The sequence below is a fragment of the Diceros bicornis genome, chromosome 7 (assembly GCF_020826845.1).
Source record: "Diceros bicornis minor isolate mBicDic1 chromosome 7, mDicBic1.mat.cur, whole genome shotgun sequence".
In the NCBI taxonomy this organism is placed as follows: domain Eukaryota; kingdom Metazoa; phylum Chordata; class Mammalia; order Perissodactyla; family Rhinocerotidae; genus Diceros; species Diceros bicornis.
In genome coordinates, this window is record NC_080746.1 from 66,117,982 (window position 1) to 66,136,259 (window position 18,278).

At 49.1% G+C, this 18,278-nt stretch overlaps 1 protein-coding gene across 5 annotated transcripts in view; it reads left to right on the forward strand.

Moving 5' to 3' along the window:
* The window catches only part of PPFIBP2 (PPFIA binding protein 2), a 139,588-nt gene that overhangs the window by 16,406 nt on the left and 104,904 nt on the right, over window positions 1-18,278 (forward strand). For 3 of the 5 annotated variants that reach the window (XM_058545884.1, XM_058545880.1, XM_058545882.1), the window contains exon 2: window positions 15,576-15,675. In XM_058545884.1, the coding sequence (XP_058401867.1) occupies window positions 15,622-15,675 (54 nt within the window). In that variant the 5' untranslated portion in view covers window positions 15,576-15,621. Of the gene's footprint in view, window positions 1-11,838; window positions 12,025-15,575; window positions 15,676-18,278 lie in introns of those variants that run through there. The other 2 variants (XM_058545883.1, XM_058545881.1) reach the window with 2 other exon arrangements.

The window sequence follows — 18,278 nt, forward strand, 5'->3', positions numbered from 1 at the left end:
CACTGAGGGTAACTCGGGTTGGGTGGGGCATGTCGTAATTGTTTGTACTACTTATATGCCCTCTGGATTTGGCCCCGACTGAAAAATAAGACCCAGAGTCAGACAAATGGAAACAAGATATCAGTTCTAGGGCTAATCAAGGTGCTTAGAGAATGCAGCCAATAGGGTTCCCAATACATCCCTTTGCTGAGTTAGCATACCCACCTCTATCAGGGACCTGGATGAATGCAGTCCTCCTCCCAGGGCAGGCCGCTTCCCTCTGGCAGGGCGGCTCTGGACAGAGAGGGAAGGATGGGGCTAAGCTGCACATGCCCAGTTCCTTCTCTCATTCCCACCAGTCAGATACTTAGCTGCCGCCGGGTGAGGAGGTCCCAGAAAGAGAGAATGTCGGTGTCCTCCCGTTGGATATTCCCATCGCAACGTGAAACAGAAACTAAATGAAGGTGTGAGCATGTGTTGTGGGTCTCAGTAGAGGTTCTCTTGGACAGGTAGGGGTGGGAATGCTGTCATAGAGGAAGGAGAATCATCTGGGCCTTGAAAAATTAGTTTTGATGGACAGAGACTGGAGAAGGGACCTTTAGCTTGAGGGGACAGCATGAAGAAGGCACAGCAAAATGAGAAGGCTCTCCTGTGGCTGGAGGATTAGGAACTCAGAAGAATGCGGTTGGAGGTAGCTAGGCTTGGTGAGGAAGTGCTGCACGGTGGTTCAGAGCATAACCTTGGAGTCAGACAGCCTGGCTTCAAATCCCATCTCTGCTGGTTCCTGGATGTGTGATTTGACCAAGTGCTTAAACTTGCCAAGCTTCAGTTTCCTTGTCTGTAAAATTTGGATAATAACAGATATGGATATTGAGATACGAGATACATATAAATGCTCAGCTCAGTGCAGAGCGAATGTCTGATAAATGGCAACCATTATTATTATCACCATGTGTTGAGGACAACTTGGAGCCAGCTAAGAAATGCCTTGGATGCCAGACTCGTGAGTTTGCAGTGCTGTGGGAGAGGCCAGAGGTTGCTCAGGTGAGAGGAGGCTCTCACTGCTGAGGTTCTGAATACCTGACCACAGGCTGGGGCAGCTGGATTGGGCAGGGTGGGATGGAGAGGAGCGTCCCTGCATGGAGCCATCCCCAGGGACTGTCTGCTGTTTGAAGGCGAGGGAGGGGTCAGGGAAGGGTCACAGGGGAATGCAGTGTGTGCAGTCCGAGGAGGCTAGGACCTGCCAAGCAAGGACCATGTTGAGAGAGTTTCTGATCGTGCTTAATCTCAGGGGCTGCTAAGAAATAGCCAGTAAGCCCATGAACATTTGGATATTTTGGTCTGGAGCTTTCAAGAGCAGTCTAGTTTTATGAATTGTGAACATAGAAATGAAATGTGGATTGTCCAGGGAGAGACTATAGAAGGAAAAAAAGGAAACTGAGCGTGAAATCTGCCCTGGGGCAGTGAGTGGAAGCTGAGATAGAATTGAATGAAGGACGAGGAGCTGGACTAGGAGCTGGAAGAATCTAGAGAGCGCTTTGTCCCGAATGCCAAAGGAGGAGACCATCTCAGGGCTACTGGCACGGATGAGATGCTGATGGAAGCAATCCAAGCTGACCCTGACTGATCGCGGGTCTCGGTGCTTTACTAGTATTAGCTAACCTGCACAACCACCCCTTAAAGTAGGTACTTTTATTGTTCCTATCTTACAGATGAGGAAGCTGAGGCACAGAGGGTAAGTGTCTTGCCCTGGGACACACAGCGAGTGATGTCAGAAATGGGGTTCTCAGGGGGCAGGGGGAGGGTGAAAGCAGTAAAGGGGCACATGTGCACGGTGATGGATGGCAGCTAGACTTTTGGTGGTGAACACGACGCTGTCTATACAGAAAGCAAAATATGATGTACACCTGAAATTTATATAATGTTATAAACCAATGTGACCTCAATAAAAAAAAATTAATTGGGGTCTAAGCCAGGCGGTCTGATGCTCCAGCTTGCACTATGCTGCCTCTCATGGAATAGAGCTGAGGTCGCTTGACAGATGGGAGCATGGCATCAGTGCAAGGAAATGGAAGTCTCATTGCAGAAGGTGTCAGAGCGAGTGGGAGGTGATGCTCTGGTGATGAAGCTAAGGAGAAACATGAATGGTAGCTAGGGGATGCAGGGCCAAAGGAAGTGTTTTAGGATGGCAGAGGCTTTCATATTTGTGGGTTGAGAGGAAGGAGCGGGAGAGGGGGACAGATGCGGATTCAGCTTAGAGATGGAATGATGGAGAGGTTGGACCTCTGTGATGATAGATTAGAGGATCCAAGGGCGGAGGGGAGGGTTGAGGTGGAGAGAAAGGGAATTGAGGGAATCTGGTTCTCACCAAAGAAAGATGCATGGTAGCTTGCTGAGGAGGAATCTGATAGGAAGGAAACACAAGATTAAAGATCTGGGTGCATGGGTGTCTGATGGAGCTGTATGCGTTGTTTAGCATCCTGGAGCAGGAGGAAGAAGAGACACCCGAACTTCCCTCCCCAGACAGGGAGAGAGTCAGGACAAGTCCCGACCAGAGAGGCAGAGTGAGCTGGGGAGCAGGTTCAGTGCGACCTGGGAGGTAGTTGGAGAGAGGCAGGTGGAGTTTCAGGTGATGATTCTGTGCACTGACTGCTTACATGCAGCAGGGCTGAGGGGCCTGGAGTAGAGAGGCCTCATCCTCTCTGTACAGAATGAGGAGGTGGTGAAAGGGGAAACTGAGTTAGAGAAGTGTGGGGAGGGTGCGGGAGGGTTCCTGAGGTGGAAGGTGGAGGGGACAGGCTGCTATAGTCTGATTACAGTCGGGGAGAGGGAATCCCGAGAGCCCAGTGAGCTCCTCTGAGAAGGATCCTTCCCTCAGGTCCTTGCATCCTTCTACATTATTGCTGGGGAAGAGTGGCGGCTTCTGGGTAGTTCCCTTCAGTGGTTCCCATTGCCTGATGGATAAAGGCCAAGTGCTAGGGGTGAGATGAGGTGAGAACCCTTCACAAGCTGGTCCCAGCCTCATTTGCTGCCAGTCATTCCCAGTTCTCTGGACACTCAGAGCTCCATACACCACCCCTGCCCCCTCTAGATTCTTGCATACCTTGGTTATGCTCTTTACTCCCCTTCCAATGCATTTGGATTTCTCCTTGCTCCCCGTCTGGTGAAATCTCACTTGCTCCACGAAGCCTTCTAGGATTGCACACACTACACTGTCACTCCTTCCTCCTGCTGCCATGCTCTGAGCATGCTGAGCTTCCCTCTCCCGGGAGCACACCTCCTGCTGTGTTGTTGTGGTTGTGGTGCATGTGTCTTTCTCCCTCGGAACCCCCAGGCCTCTGTGGTGCCAGGCACCTCTGATCTTCTCCTTGACTATTCGTTGACTGGAATGAATGGATGATGAGGTGAGCCTTATTATCCATAAAATGATCGGCAAATGGTCGATTTTTGAAACTCAGCTTGTCTTTGAAACTAACTTCCATGTGATGGTTTACCTGTTACTGCCTGTTTACATGTACTAGCCTGTTGAACTAGTGACATTGTAGACTTTCAGTTAATTGCCATCTGAACTTGTTTTTAGAGTTGTTGGGAATTTCAGGGAAATGATGTTTTTCTTCTCACAAAGGAATACCATGACTACTTTGAAATTAGACTGTTAATTAATCTATGAATTTCTGAAGTCTACATAGGCAAAAGCCAAAGTTTGTTGGCATTGGCTCATAGCTCCCAGATAGAGGCCCAATTCTACATGAAACCTTAACAATCTAGTTGATGTGGATGAGAGATGAAGGATTTTTGGCCCTTGGTACATAAATAAGTCAGTCTTAACATTCATTTTTTTCCTCATACCATCAAACTGCAGGGTTTTACAGATAATAGGGGGCAAGTAGTATTTGTTAAATGCATAAACAAATCTAAAAATTGTATATATTGATTTTTGTGGGTAATGTATTTTTATGACAATTATTTCCTGTTTTGTATATACTTTTTCAAGTAAAATACCATCTTGTAAGAGTTGAAAGGAGTTGGCAGTGGGCAGAGTCCCCATGAAGATGAGATGCTCAGGGTAGGGGTTAGCAGTGAGTCTCTTGGCTCCGGGTGTTTTGAGCTCTGTTTGGTTTGGACATGGAAACCAGCTTCACCATCACACAGCTCCTCACTGCTTTGGGCAAATCTGAAGGGCAAGGCAGTGTGGAGGGGACAGCAAGCAGGGACATAGGTGACAGACAGACTGGACTCCACGGGAGGACTTTCAGCAGCCTCGTGACCTTGGACAATGTCTTAACACGTCTATCTCAGTTGCCTCTTTTGTAAATGGGGCTGATAATTACAGCATATCCCTCACAGGATCACCAGGAAGATTAAATGAGATCAAGAGGACCAAGTGTTTTCACAGGGGCTATTGCTTCTGTAGGAGAGAGGAAACGCCCTGTGAGCTTCCAGAGCAGGCAGCTCTTACAGTCAGGTGGAGATCGCATGGCACGAAGTAATTTGCCATCATTTGATGCACCGTGGATGCCCAGGGGCCAAGGACAGGCCGCTAGGTCTTTGAGCGTGTGAGGTGTTTGTGGTCAAGGCCTGGTCCTTCACATCCCGGCCTCGAAGGGGGCACTCTCATTTATGTTTACTTCTCAGACCTACTCTTTCTGAGACTCCCAGAAGGAAGGGAAAGAAACTTCCGTCCCAGTTCCCCCCAGCAAGGATACAGATGTACTTGTCTTCAGCACAATGTGAAGGGGTGAACTGATGGGGAGCTTGGCGATGGTCTACACCCTGGACACCATCTGGCTCCCCATCTCGTTCTTCCCAAAGTCACAGATTCCTGCCTCTCTGCCTCGCCCCTAATCTCTCTCCTTGTTGGAGTACCTGCATTCCTTGTCTTTTGAGATCTGCCCAAACCATTCCTTGGCAGGCCTGGGTTAAGGCCTGTGGTTTTGCTCATGGACTGTCTGGCCTCTTTACCACAATAAGCCCTTGAATTGGACAAAAGAACCAGCTCGGGGGCAGAATGTCAAGAGCAGAAATGGGAGGTGAGAACAGTCAGAGGAAAGTGAAGCACGTGTTTAAAAATATTAAGCAAAGACCTTGAGGGAAACTCAACATCAGCTCTTCAGTGTTCCTTAAGCCCAGAAGGTCAGATGTGCTGTTTGGGTGTGAGCCACAACAGCCTCAGACTCTCTGACACCCGTTTCCTGGCCAGACCCTGTGCTCCTCCTTGTGGGCTGGGCTCGCGGTGTCTCATGCTCATGTCTTTGGGGTGGTGTTTCTCTTAAGAAGCCTGCATTTCGAGTAGGAGGGAGGATGTCGCTCCTGCTCCTGAGTCTGGGGGACAGCTAAGCTGGAAGGAAGGCCGGCCTCACGGCGTCTGGAGGTGAGGTGTCAGTGCCTGGTGCTGTTCGTTCGTTCTTTAGAGGAGGGTGTTCAGCTCTGTGACCAGGTCCCCTGCTGTTACTACATGTTGGTGGAAGAGCTGTTTGGGATCGTGGAGTCCTGTGTAAAGGGCTGTGGTTTGGTGAGAAGGGCCTGAGTTTTTTGGGTCGGTGCCTAAGTGGAAGCATCTGGGTTTGGATGTGCCAAAAGAGGCTGGTGGAGGAGCAGTGACATGTGGCAGGAGCTGGTTGGGAAGGTCCAGAAAGCAAAAGGACTCTAGCAGGTTCAGTGGAGCTGGGTTCCAGCACGAATGTTTTTAGGGAGCTTTTGGAACTCGCCCAACAGGGAGTGGCTGGGAATGCCCAGTGCACACAACTCACTAACCTGCTACAGCGGGTAAAAGACGCTAAGCAAGAAATATTGCATTCGTCCCCTGCCGCCAGCCTGCGCCTGGGCTCAGGGCCCTTTCAGCAGTTCTGATGGATCTCAGCCCCTCTGGTCTCAGCTGAGTTGGCTGATTAATCAGAACAGCCTGATTGGGGATGTTTAGGTGGGGATGAGAAGCCTGGTGTGGGAAAAACATTTTGAAGCCAAAGCTTTAAACACGTTTGTTATTAGGAGTTACAGATACCATGATTAGATGGGCACAAGTTAAGCGTGCTTGTTCACCTTCAGTGGCATTCTTTTATTTTCTCCTGTGCAGTTTTTCTTAGGCTACTTAAGCTTCTGTTCAGTGACAAAAGAAGTCAGGGCTCCACCTCTTCACTGTTACTCGATTCGGATATTCACTAAAGGCCCTCAGCAGTTCTGATAGCAGCTTTCTTAACATCTTGGTCCCTCTGTCCTGCTAGGACTCCCCTTTGTCATGTGAGGATGTCTCTCTGTGTCTGGCCCCTCTGCTCCATGACAGTTAATGCCTGTGGCCTTGTCCTTCGGTCCTGACACAAAAACGGTGTCTGTGGGCCCTGCCATTGCTCTCAGGCCAGGTGTGCTGCTTCTCTTCACCGTCCGGCCCCTCCCTTGGGGGACAAAGACCTCAGGACTGGACAGGACCTCAGTCAGGCCTCAGGGCCCCAGGCAGACTTGGCCTGCTACTCCTGGGAGCCTCTCAGCTTCCAATTTAGACCAATGACCCCTTTATTCCTTCCATTTTCTCCCTTCTGGAATAGGAATGCCTATCCTGTACCAACCCCGTTGTATTTTGGAAGCAGATAACTTGTGTCACAGATCCACAGCTGGAGAGAAATTTTGCCCCTGGTCAGCCTCCAGCTGCCTCCCTCAGGCAGATGTATGGTTCTGTTCAACCATTCAACATACCTGCCTGCTGACTGCCTGCTCTGTGCTGGGTCCTGGGCTGAGCTCTGGGCTCAGAGACGTGGCCCTGCCAACGAGGAGCTTACCACTCAGACAGAGGAGTCACCCACATCAGTGGCCAGTGCTCGAGAGAGTTCTGGGTGCTGTAAGGGAAATCTTTCATGGGACTGGGGCAGTCACTTCCATCTGGGGGATGGGAGAGGACCCCTGGAATCATGATGCTGGAATTGAGGAGTGGGAATTGAGCAGGTGGAGTGGGGGTCTTGGACTGGAACATTGCATACTGAGGGAGCCTTAGAATAAAAGCAGGCGAGGTGAAAATAGCTTGGCTGTTGCATGGGATGGTTGGTGCTCAGGGCAGGGCTGGGTTGGCTGAGGGAATTACAGCTGCCACGGTTATGAACTCTCACCAGTTAAGTGCAAAGGACTTCTACATACACTATCTCGTTGACTTTCCACAATCTCACAATGTGTATATGTTCACTCACACTTTATAAATAAGAAAAATGAAGCTCAGTGTCATTAAGGAACTTGTCCAGGGGCATAGCCCGTGCTGGGAAGAACGTGGTGCTAAATGCAGGCCTGATTACAGAGTGCACGCTCTCAGTTGTCTTGTGGGTCCTTAACTTCCCTCTGGGTTGTTTCCTGGGTGTTAGGAAGCTGGTGAAAAGCTGTACAAGTGCTGGGGTGCCTTGGTAATGTTTGTGAAATAGACCTGTCATCCTGGTAGCAGTGCAGAGGATAAGGGGTGCGTGTGGGGGTGAGGTTGTAGGCAGGAAAACCAGTCCGGAAGCCACTGTAGTCACTCTGATGGGAGATGATGTGTCCTGAATCAAGGCAGGTGAAGACAAGGGGACAGATCTGAGAGGGGTGAGGATGGAGACTTTACTGGACAGGGTGACCAACTGGATGTGGGTGAGAGAAGGGAAGTCCTGGATGACTCCCAGGCTTCTGGCTTGGCATCACTGAGGTGGGACGGGAAGCAGTTTGGGGGGGACCATCTGTTGGGGTGCCAAGTGTGAGGACTTGGAGAAGGAGGTGGATGTGAGGTGTGTGGGGTGGAGTGGGACAACTCCTGCTGCCGCCTCCCCCTCCCTGTCCCCACTGTTCCAAGCTTTAGTTTCCCACTGACAATGAATAGTTTTATTTTATCAGTTAATCTGTAGAAGTTTCTTCAGGGCTTACAGAATGGATGCCCTCGGGGGTTCAGACACAGGGAAGGGTTGCAGGCAGATGGCTGTGCATGGCTTCTTTCATGCCTTTCCTGCAAGATTAAAGAGATGGGGAGACCACATATAGGTGGACAGGATCAAGCATGGTTTCCTGGAAGAAGTGGCTTGAAGATAAGATGGGAATTTAGCAGGGAAAGCTGCTGGTTCGGTCAATTAACTAACAGTTAGAATCTGTCCACTGATTATAAGACATTTGATTGGGATGGGGCAGAGCTTCCCCAAGGGGTTTGATGGAAGTTAAAGTTGCAACCGAGTAGGTTGAGTCCACATGGTAAAAGGTGTGAGTTGTACCCTGAGACTTCCTAAGCAGAAGAGTGCCTGTTTGAGAGCTGTTTGCAGTCAATTGGCAGTTCTTCTACTTCTTCAGTTGGGCGTCTGTGCTCTCCGAGTGATTCTAATAGGCACCAAAGTGTGAGGACCATTGAGTCAGGTGAATCTTTACTGCAGGGTGAATGGAGAGGGCTGCCTGGAGGCAGGGCAACCAGATAGGAGGCTGCTGCAGTCTCTAGGGTGAGGTAATGCAGGGACAGGTGAGGCTGTGGGAGCAGATGAAATCACCACCAGCGAGAGGTTGGAGAGAAGACAGTCTCTGGTCTGACTCAGCAGCACTTGGCACCCCTGATTGCGTCTTCCATCCTGAACCCTTCATTTGTTTCTAGGGCACCACCTTCTCGGTTCTCGTGGCTGCTGCTCCTCGTGACAAGCTCTCGTGACAAGCTCTCATGACAAGCTCCTCCTTGTCAGTTCTTCTCCCTGGTGGCTGCACGTTGGAGTATTCCAGAGATCCCTGGGGACTCTTCCTTTTTTTTTTTGTCTATACTACTTAAGTTACTTCCTGCAGTTGTTTAGTTGTTTTAAATACCATCTTTATGCAGAAGGCTCCCAAATTGTTATCTATGGCCCAGACCCCTCTTTGAACATCAGACTCAGATTTTCAATTGCCTGCTCAGCATATCTTCCTAGGTGTCCCAAGGCATCTTAAATGGAACATTTCCAAAACCAATCTCCTGATTTCATCACCCCCACATTGTTCCTCCTGCAGTCCACCCCACTCTCCTAGACAGAGGCTCAGGGCAAGAACCTTGTAGCCATGTTTGACTCCTCTCTCTCATGTCTGTGTCCAATCTATCAGTATAGCTTACTGGTTTGCCATCAATATATGTCAAGGATTAGAACATCTACCACTGTCGTTCTGGTCCAAGCTACCTTCATCTCTTTCCTGGTATTCCTGTGTTCACTGCTGTGTGTGCCCCCCACCCCAACCCCCCGGGTCCATTTTAAAAGATAAGTTAGATCTTCAGGCAAGTTGCCTAATCTCTTTGCTCATCTGGAAAGGGGAGAATAATTCTTACCTGGTGTTTGGGGATTAAGGGTGATAATGTTGGATAAACTCTTAGCAAGCAGCTAACAGATACCTGCCCAAGAGGAGAAAGGGGCTCTGCTGAATTGAATCTCTGCTCTGTGCCAGGCACATCGCACATATGATCTCTTTTAATCTTTTTGATTGTTTTTATTTTTATCACTACTATATACCTACACAAAAGTCAAATAATTGTATACGATTTGTTAAAACAGCCGTCTCCCCGCTTTCCCATTGCCTGTGCTCTTCCTCAGATGTAGCCACTTAAAATTCTTTTAGTATTTTTTAATCCATATTGCTGAAAAACTGCTTGTTCAGCTATTTTATTATTTTTTTTCAGTTGTCCTTATCTAGTGATGTACAAGTTCCCATTCTAGAAGCGGGGGAATCAGCTCTCTTTCCAGTCCTACCCCCACTTCTCGCAAGCACTTTTCCATCCCCCTGTTCTACCAATGCAATTCCAGTTAGATCAGCATGTGGTGTTTCATTGTAAGGGCTGTGATTACTCTTATTTTTTGGTTTCTGTGGAGTTCTTTTATCATTTGCTCGGTTTTCTATCTTCCTATCATTGAATTAATTCCCCACCAATTATATAAATCTGTTAAGATGTTCAGATGCGTCAGGTGTCCTGTTAATTTCACGTTACAGCAGCACTCGCTCCCAGAGCTCTTGGAAGTACTCCAACGTGGACTGGCTGCCCTTCTATGCTTGCTGCATAGCTGTTGCCCTGGCATCTCCCTTAGGTCCTATCACATTCTCCATGTCTTTGTGGGTTCATGTCTTTCAAAATAAATTCCTCTACTGTTGTTTCAGTGGGTAGCTAAATTAGATGTTTGGGTTCAATCTGCTGTATTTACCTGATGTCTATCTTGTTTACTTTCTCCTCTAACAATGAGATTCGTTTTATACTGATTGTATAGATGAGACATTTGGGGCTAAGAGAGGTTAAATAACTTGTCTCAATACCCACAGCCATTATGTAGCAGAGCCCAGGTTTTAACTCAAGACTGTCTGGTTATGAACTGTGTGCTTTCTTCTTTGTCCTTGAAAAAGAAAGTTGTTATTGGTTGATATGGGGTGTAATTGAGAATTTAGGCACTGCCATCAAGGTCCTTTGTCTGTCTTCCTCCATTCGTTTTTTTTTTTTAAGTGCTGAAAATGGCTTCTTGCTCTACTATCCCAAAGAAGTAAGTTTCCTGTATCCTTTTGAGAGGCTGTCTGCCAAGCTAGGGATAGACAGCAAGAGATATTTCTTAAAATAAGCATTTATGAGCAGCTGTGGTTTATGGGCGACCTGTAAATTATGGGGAAAAGACTTTGGTTGTTGTGATATAGTGTTGGCCATTTAGGGAAGCGAGAGGTCTGAGACGTTTGTTGGTGGTGGGTTCTTGGCTGAGAGTTCCTTCCCTGGGCCTTGCCTTCTACTCAGGGATGCTGGCCCCCATTTGATGCAGCTGCTGAGAAGTCAGGGCCCAGCTCTGGCACTGGAGACCCTGGAGGAGCAGGGGTACCAGGGACTCTGATCTGTTCCTCATTCCTTCCTCTGTCCAGATGGTGTGAGCCTACCCCAAACACTTGCAACCCTAACCACTTTTACTGAGAGAAAAGTAGTTTATAAAGTGGAATGGAAGCTCACAATTCAGTATGGGTGGGATAAGTTAAGGTTTACTTGGCTGAGACTTATTTTAACCAGTGGTTCCTGCCTACTTCTGCTTCTTTGCTGAACATGAGAGTAGTTAATATAGTAGTATCTAGATCCCTGCTTGCCTCAGAGTACAGCAGGTGACAGGCTAAATTTCAGAACACATGCAGATCCTGCACCCTAATTAACTCTAAGCTGCCAAACTAGGCTTTGTGGGCTGCAGTTCACGTGGCCATGACATCTCAGCAGACGCTGACCTTCTGAAACATGGCTGTTCCTTCCTCACTGCCTGGTCTGACAGACATGGGGTCATTTTCCCGCTGGCTGGTAGTAAAGAGGAGGGTAAAGTCCTGTATGAGGCAGAGCTTCAGCCTCAGACACTGTCACAGATAGGAAGATGACAGCACCTAGAGAGGCCTGAGGGTGCAGGGAAGGACGCGTGATGAATGGACCACAGCTTTTCTTAAACAACATTCCCTGCCTTATCTTTGTAGCAAGAGATGAGCCTATTTCTTGGTATGAGAAGCCTGTCTGCTCATCAGAGTCAAACTGTTCCTAGTCTAAGTGTCCAGAGAGAATGAAAACGCTTTCAGCCAATATAACAGCTGTCACTGTACTGAGCACGTTAAAAGCAACGTCCTCCTCTGCCTGCTCCTCTCCTTCCTGGACTGGTGGGCGCCCCTCCTTAGAGGCCCCAGGGCCCAGTGTCTATTCGTCTGTCATCCAGGCTGTGTCAGGCCCCTAGGTGGCTGCTCTGGCTCCCCTCTCATAGGTAGAGAACATGGTTTCATTTCTACTCCCACCACCTGCTTCGAGGTTGCCCTGCCTTTTGCTTGTCTGTTTGGAGTTTGCCCTGGATTCTGGCTCTTTCCCAGCTGCCTGTTGCTTCTTCCGGATGTGCACTCGGGCCTCTTCACCTCACTTCTCTCCAGGAGGCCTCCTGGCACAAGCTTCTGGAGCTTTGTGCACGTAAGACCCACATCCCTGATGAACCCAGGCTGCCCAGGGAGGTGCTGTGTCCCTGAGAGGATGAAGACACATGGAAGACACTAGACACACTGAATGCTGCTGGATGACATGTTTGCCTCTGAGACCTCAAGTTCCTGGAGGGCGGGGATTGTCCCATGGTGCGTTACTGATGGGGAGCTCTAACCTTGACAGTGGTGAGGGAAGAAAAGGGCTGTAGCTGCCAGAATGGGAATGGTTGGTGACCTTGTGGCTTCCCTGGTCCAATAAGAGTGTCCGTGTTCACAGATGGGAGCCGGAGGCCTGACCCCTCTGGCATGTTTGCCCCTGCAAAAGTCTTTTCCATACCCCACTGACACCTCACAGCTGCCCTGTGACAGAGGCTGGCAAGGCCCATTCTCAGCCAGGTGTCCCGCCATCAGCTCAGACCCAGCAGGTCGAGAGCTGAGCTCGTCAGCGGCCTAGAGCAGGTTCCCCACTTCCGAGAGTTCCCAATCTTACTGGCCGCAGGCTCCTGGCTTGTAAACATGATACACTCTTGACTCACATTTAGCTTTACGCCAGCTCCCACGGGTCCACCCAGCTCGCTGTTTGCCAGGTACAAACTCATCCCTGGGCAGAGGGCCCATGGGTCGTCCTTTATGGTCCTTCTGTTGCAGGGGACGCAGCCTGGGCCCTCTAGGCTTGCCACCTTCTAACTGCCTTCCCACCTTTCACCCTGGTCATAGGCTCCAAATGGGGCCAGTCCACTGAAATATGAGATCTTTCTTTTTAAAATCTCTGTTGTGTTTTCATCTGAGGCCACTTGATTTGTTGTGCACTGGTGTCCAGACCCCTGAGGTAGTGAGTGTGATTCCCCAGCTCCTCTCATTAATTGCCCTTGTCAGGCTTATGTGAATCCCGGTGAAGGTTTTGACTCATCTTGTGCAGCTGGATGCTCCTGTATAATCTCATCAACCGTTTTGACATTTGCCAACTACATCCTGCCCTTACATGCTTGTCTACATTTCCTCCACCACCCGCTCTGCCTGGAATAGCATTCTCCCCTTATCTTCTGAGAAAGCTCCTACTCACCCTTCAAGACCCAAGGAAACTGCATACCTGCCTCTTTCAGCACGCCTCACCCTGTGTCATAATTATTTGTTCATACTTCTGTCTTCTCCACTGGACCGTGTGGTCCATGGGGGCAGGGACTAGGTCTGATTTACCAGTATGCCCCCAGCACTCAGCACAGCAGCGTTCAGGGAATGTTGGCTGCATGGATCCATCATTTTATTCACAAGAATTTCCCCATAAACTTCCTTGTGCCAGGTACTCTGCTAGGTACTGGGGACATAGGGATGAACAAGGCTGACAGGGTCCTCCGGCCTCCATGGAGAGAGTTAGCAAGGCCAGTTAGCAGGAAACAAATATATGGACAAGATACTTTGGAATTGCTGTGCTGTGAAGGAGCTGCTTTAGATGAGGGTGTGCAAGGAATGCTTCTCAGAAGATACTTTTGAGCTGAAGCCTGAAGGATGAGAATAAGTCAGCCGTTCAGAGAGCTGGGGAAGTGAGCTCAGGGTGGAGGAGATGGTAGGTGTAAACTTGCAGAGGAGGAAAGGGTCTTGGCGTGCTGGGTGGGGTGGACAGGGGACCAGTGCTGCCAAAGCATGAGGAGCAATGGGGAGAGCCCTGTGGGGTTGGCTGGCCAGATCCTACAGGCCTCTTTTGTGGGTCATAGTAAGGAATTGGGATTTTTTTCCTGGGAGCGGTGGGAAGTCCTCAGAGGGAAGTATTCCCAACTTTTAAGATTGCAGGTGGTGGAACAGGTGCGAATGTGCTGAATATTGCCCAGCTCTGCTGCCTGCCCCTCTCCTGCCACCTTGTCTTTCATCCCCAGCAGGCTTGCTTCTGTTCAGACCCCGAGATTTGCACCCCCATTTGTTCCGTAGCCTTCTGGGCCACCCTTCTCACTGCTGAGCAGTTCTGTTCCTCGTTACGGCCTTGCCTGGCTCCTGCCATGGCCCTGATATGCCACTGAGACTCCCACCCCTCTGCTGGTTCCCGTTCTCATTCCCCTGAACTGATTGTGCAATGGTTCTCGGCCTGCTGAGGCTCAGCGCCTGTTCCTGAACCTTCCTTGGCCTTTGCACCTGTGAATTACTGCCCTCCCCCTCCACACTATCGGTTGCTTATCTCTGTTTGCAGTGCCTGCCTCCTCCAGAGGAACCAGCCTCTTGGGCTTATCCAGGTTCTCTCTCCTGAGCCTACCTCATTTCAAAGTCTCTCATCCAGTGAGCTATCCTGGCACAAATGCATCCTGAGATTATCTCCTCACTTACAAACAGAAATAGCTGACATATATCGAGCACTTACTATGTGCAAAGAATGTCCTGAGCATTTTCTACAAAATATTAGTTACTCGTTTAGTCATGACTTCAACCCTGTGAGTTAGGTGCTGTTACTATCCCCATTCTACAGATGAGGAACCTGAGGCTCAGCTCACACAGTAAATGGCAGAGCTGGGTTTGAACCGGCCTGTTTAACTGCTACTGTCTGGTACAGTCCACTGTGGTTCTTTGTGGATGCTAAGATCCTTATCCACACCATCTCCAAAGCCACTTTTCTGTGGCTGCTCACTTTTCTGTCTTCACTCTGAAGGTCCACCTTCACAGGGAAAATGAGCAGAGACCCTCAGGACCTTCTGTTTCCTGACCTGTGCCATTCTTGGGCATGGGGGCCTGGCCTCTGTTCTCCGCAGCACCTATGCCCACTGGGCACACGCATAGTTTTTGCTGAACGAGCAAACAATAACTCATGTCTCCAGTTTATAGATGTGAGCTAAGTCTTTTCTTAGGATTACAAGTGCTGTTATAAGTCCTCCCTGCCGCCCAGGGAGGGGGTGGGAAGCAAGAAACATGAGAAGAGGCTGCAGAATGACAGTTTAGCTTAAAGACCTTTCTTAGAGGCAGAGTGGTCCAGAGATGGAACTAATTGCCATCTCTTCCAGTAGAGGGGAGATTCAGCATGAGTGGCTGTACTAGGTATCCTTGGAGAAGTTCTCCAGCCTAAGAAGGTAGAATTCTGCACCTTGAAAGGTGCTGAGTAGAGTAGAGGTAAAATAGTAAGAGACAGTGCTCCTGGCTCCTGGGACAGTACTCACCCCATGACAGTGTGTCCGCAGCCTTCCTAGGCTGGGCACATTTGACGGTTCGAGAAGTGAAAGTGGCAGTGACGATTGAGGCCTCTCAGCCTGGATCTCAGCCCAAGGAAAGCGTTGCAGATGTGGGGCAGGTGCTGCTATAAGACAGTTAAATGGCTGCTGGACCGTCCAGATCCCCGCTGCTGCAGGGCACGTCCTGATATTAGCAGTGCTGTTTCCTGACACAACACGTAGGGGAGCCTTCCCCAGTGGTGGCTGGAGCTTCTGGATCCTGGGACTATAATGATGGCGAGGTGTGGCAATCGCTGTCTTGCTGCTACAGGTCACTCTGGAGAGCCCTAGTGGCTTTTAATTACAGAATTAAATGGAATCATGTGCTAAAGATTCGTGGAAAAAGAGCACTCATGCCAGGAGGGAGAGGCCAGAGATGGCAGAAACCACAGGTCAGCTACCAGGATTCTTAGGAGAATGCGCTGTATGATGATGGAATAAGAGGGTTTTGTGGTCTTGTGTGCATAATGTGGAACTCTCTGTAATTTTCCCTTTGTTCTGTATTTGACTTTTCAGTAAGAGAAGGAGGAGACTGAGCAGGCGAAAGGAGTCATGGCTTCTGATGCTAGTCACGCGCTGGAAGCTGCCCTGGTGCAGATGGATGGGATCATTGCAGGTACGGTCATGGAATCCAAGTGATCGATGGCTTGTCCTCCACACTTGGGAAACTGTTTTCTCTCATTTGACTTTTCTTTCTTGGCACAGAGAGAAGCCCCTCGTTAGACTTATTTTATTGTGCATGCCATCTCTTTTTTAAGAGAACAAACTCGTGGAATCTTGGATATCTGGTGTGAGTTTAGGTCTCTGTTGAGACAGTGTGGATGTCCCATATGTTAGCCTGTCTGTAACTGTGTTGCAGTTTGGATCCTGGCTGCATGGCAGTTTGGGTGCGGTGAGATTGATTTTATTAATTTTTCAGAGCACATAGCATGGCTGATCACGGTGGAGCTGAAACTCGAAATCTAGCAGACTTGCCGCCTGATGCAGGTGTCAGCTTGCTTCCACAGCTAGGAGTCAAGAGGCAGTTTTGTTTTGATTCATCTCATCACCTAAAGGATGTTCTTTATGCCTTATTGTTTTTTATCCATCTCAACTGTTTGGCTTCATGTTTGCGTTAGCCAGTTAGGAACATTCTCTAGAAAAGATCCAGCAAAACTAGTTAATTGGAAAAGACTGCCAGTGGGCTGTTCTGGCTGATTAACTCCTTGATGGGAGCAACCATAGCCAGTATGGTTAGAAAAAACCTGGCACTGAAACTCTTTCCCAAAGGACGCAGTCTTTCTGTCCTTACTTGACACAGGTCAGTGACCTTATTTGCTGACTGGCATGCTTTTTTGGGACTTTGCCCTCATTGTGCGGAGCTACACCTGGAGAAGGAAGGTTTGGGCCGATTGTGGCCAGAGCTCCGGGCATGCATGGGTACCTGATACTGCCTCTTTTCAAGCATTTGCTTTTCCATCCTGCAGGATACATCTGACCCACTGAGGGTGCTGGTTGTTTGTGCCTGGGGGAGGTTGTCTGTCTCTCGAAGCTTCTTCATGTTATTGATGGCACCATATCGTGTTCTAGCTGTCATCTGTCAGGATCTTAATTTCTCAGTGAATGAAAGCACCCTTGAGAGGCTGTGACTAATGTCCCACTTTTCAGAAACTCCATAGATTGGGATGTCCTCTTCTAGGTTAGGGTCCCTGAAGCATTTTTGAGGGGAAAGAGTCAAGAGTGTGGATTTCCTAGCAATCCTTTTAGAAGCTCCCAGGGGCTCATGTGCATTGAGATTGGAGCCACGGTGTCAGACCCTTAGAACAGCTCAGGTCATCAGCACTTCTGAGCCCCCAGCTAAGGAGCAAGGAGGAGACTCTGAGAGAGCCTTGGCAGAGAACAGAGCTCTTGGATGGCTGTGAGGGATGAATGAGACACCTCCTAAAGAAGTCAGTCCCGCTTCCTGCCTCCTAATTTCTCTACACAGGTATTCCTAAAATGACAAAATCCCCTCTGGCAAAATCCCCTCTGTCTCTGAGAGAGGATTATGTGGCTGGATCCTCAGGGCCTTGCTTTGGCCCAGATTCTGCAGTGAGGATCTGCGATGGATATGGAGGGAGGGGTCCTGGATGTGGGTGTGTGGAACCCAGGGGACTCATCCTTCTACCCCTCCAGCACAAAGTGCTTCCTCCTTCCATTATTTTAGTTCTCTACCCTGGCAGGTTCCTTCTAGAAGGGCTCCCTGGGCTGTTCTGTCTGGAACAGGTGTGAGAATTTTGTGGAGAGGCCATTTAAGACGTTCCAAGGCATTGTTTGCAGATTGGTCAGGAGGAGCACCAGTCAGACTGCTTGGAACAAATCTTAGTTCTACAACAAGTTGTTTACATGATCTGGGCCTCAGTTTCCTCGTATTTAACATGTGAATAATAATGGTACCCTCCTTAGAGGGTTGCTGTGCTTATACATATAAGGTGCTTAGAACAGTGCTCGCACGTAGTAAGCACTATAAAAGGTTAGCTCTTGGTAAATTAATGAGGGACAAAAAGTCTTTCTCATGTTAAGTCTTGTCTAGGGACACAGTAGAGTTCTCATTTATTCAGGTCCTTATTTCACCCATTTGAGTTTTGTGGTTTTCATTGTGTAAGGCTTATGCATGCCTCGCTAGACTTGCCCAGGGTCTACAAGATTAAGATGTAGTCTTCCGAGTGGTCTCTGCTCCGAGAGTATCTCCCACAGAGTAATCCTAAAAATGGCTATCAAATCACATCACTCCTCTCCCCAAAACTCTTCCATGGCTTCCCACCTCAAGATAAAATCTAAAGTCCTCGTCACAGCCACCGATGCCATATGTGATTCAGCCTTTGGCTGCCTTTATGGCTGCATCTCCTACCACTTTCCTCCCGGCTTATCTCACTTCAGCCACATGCACTGGCTGTCTCAGCGCCTTTGTGCTTGCTGTCTCCTCTGCTGGAATGCTGTCCTCCAGATACACTCAGATCAGATCTCAGCTGAAAGGTCTCCCTATCAGAGAGGCCTTCCCCAACCCTGTCTAATATAGCATCTCCCCCGTCACTCTCTGTCCTCGTATCCTGTTTGTATTTCTTTAGCACTTTTCATCCCCTGACCTGTTACACCCATATTTGTCGCTTCGTTTATTGTCTGCCTCCTGCACCAGAGTGTAAGCTCCATGAAGACAGAGGCTTTGTCCATCTCCAGGGCCTTGATTGGTCTGTGGCACAT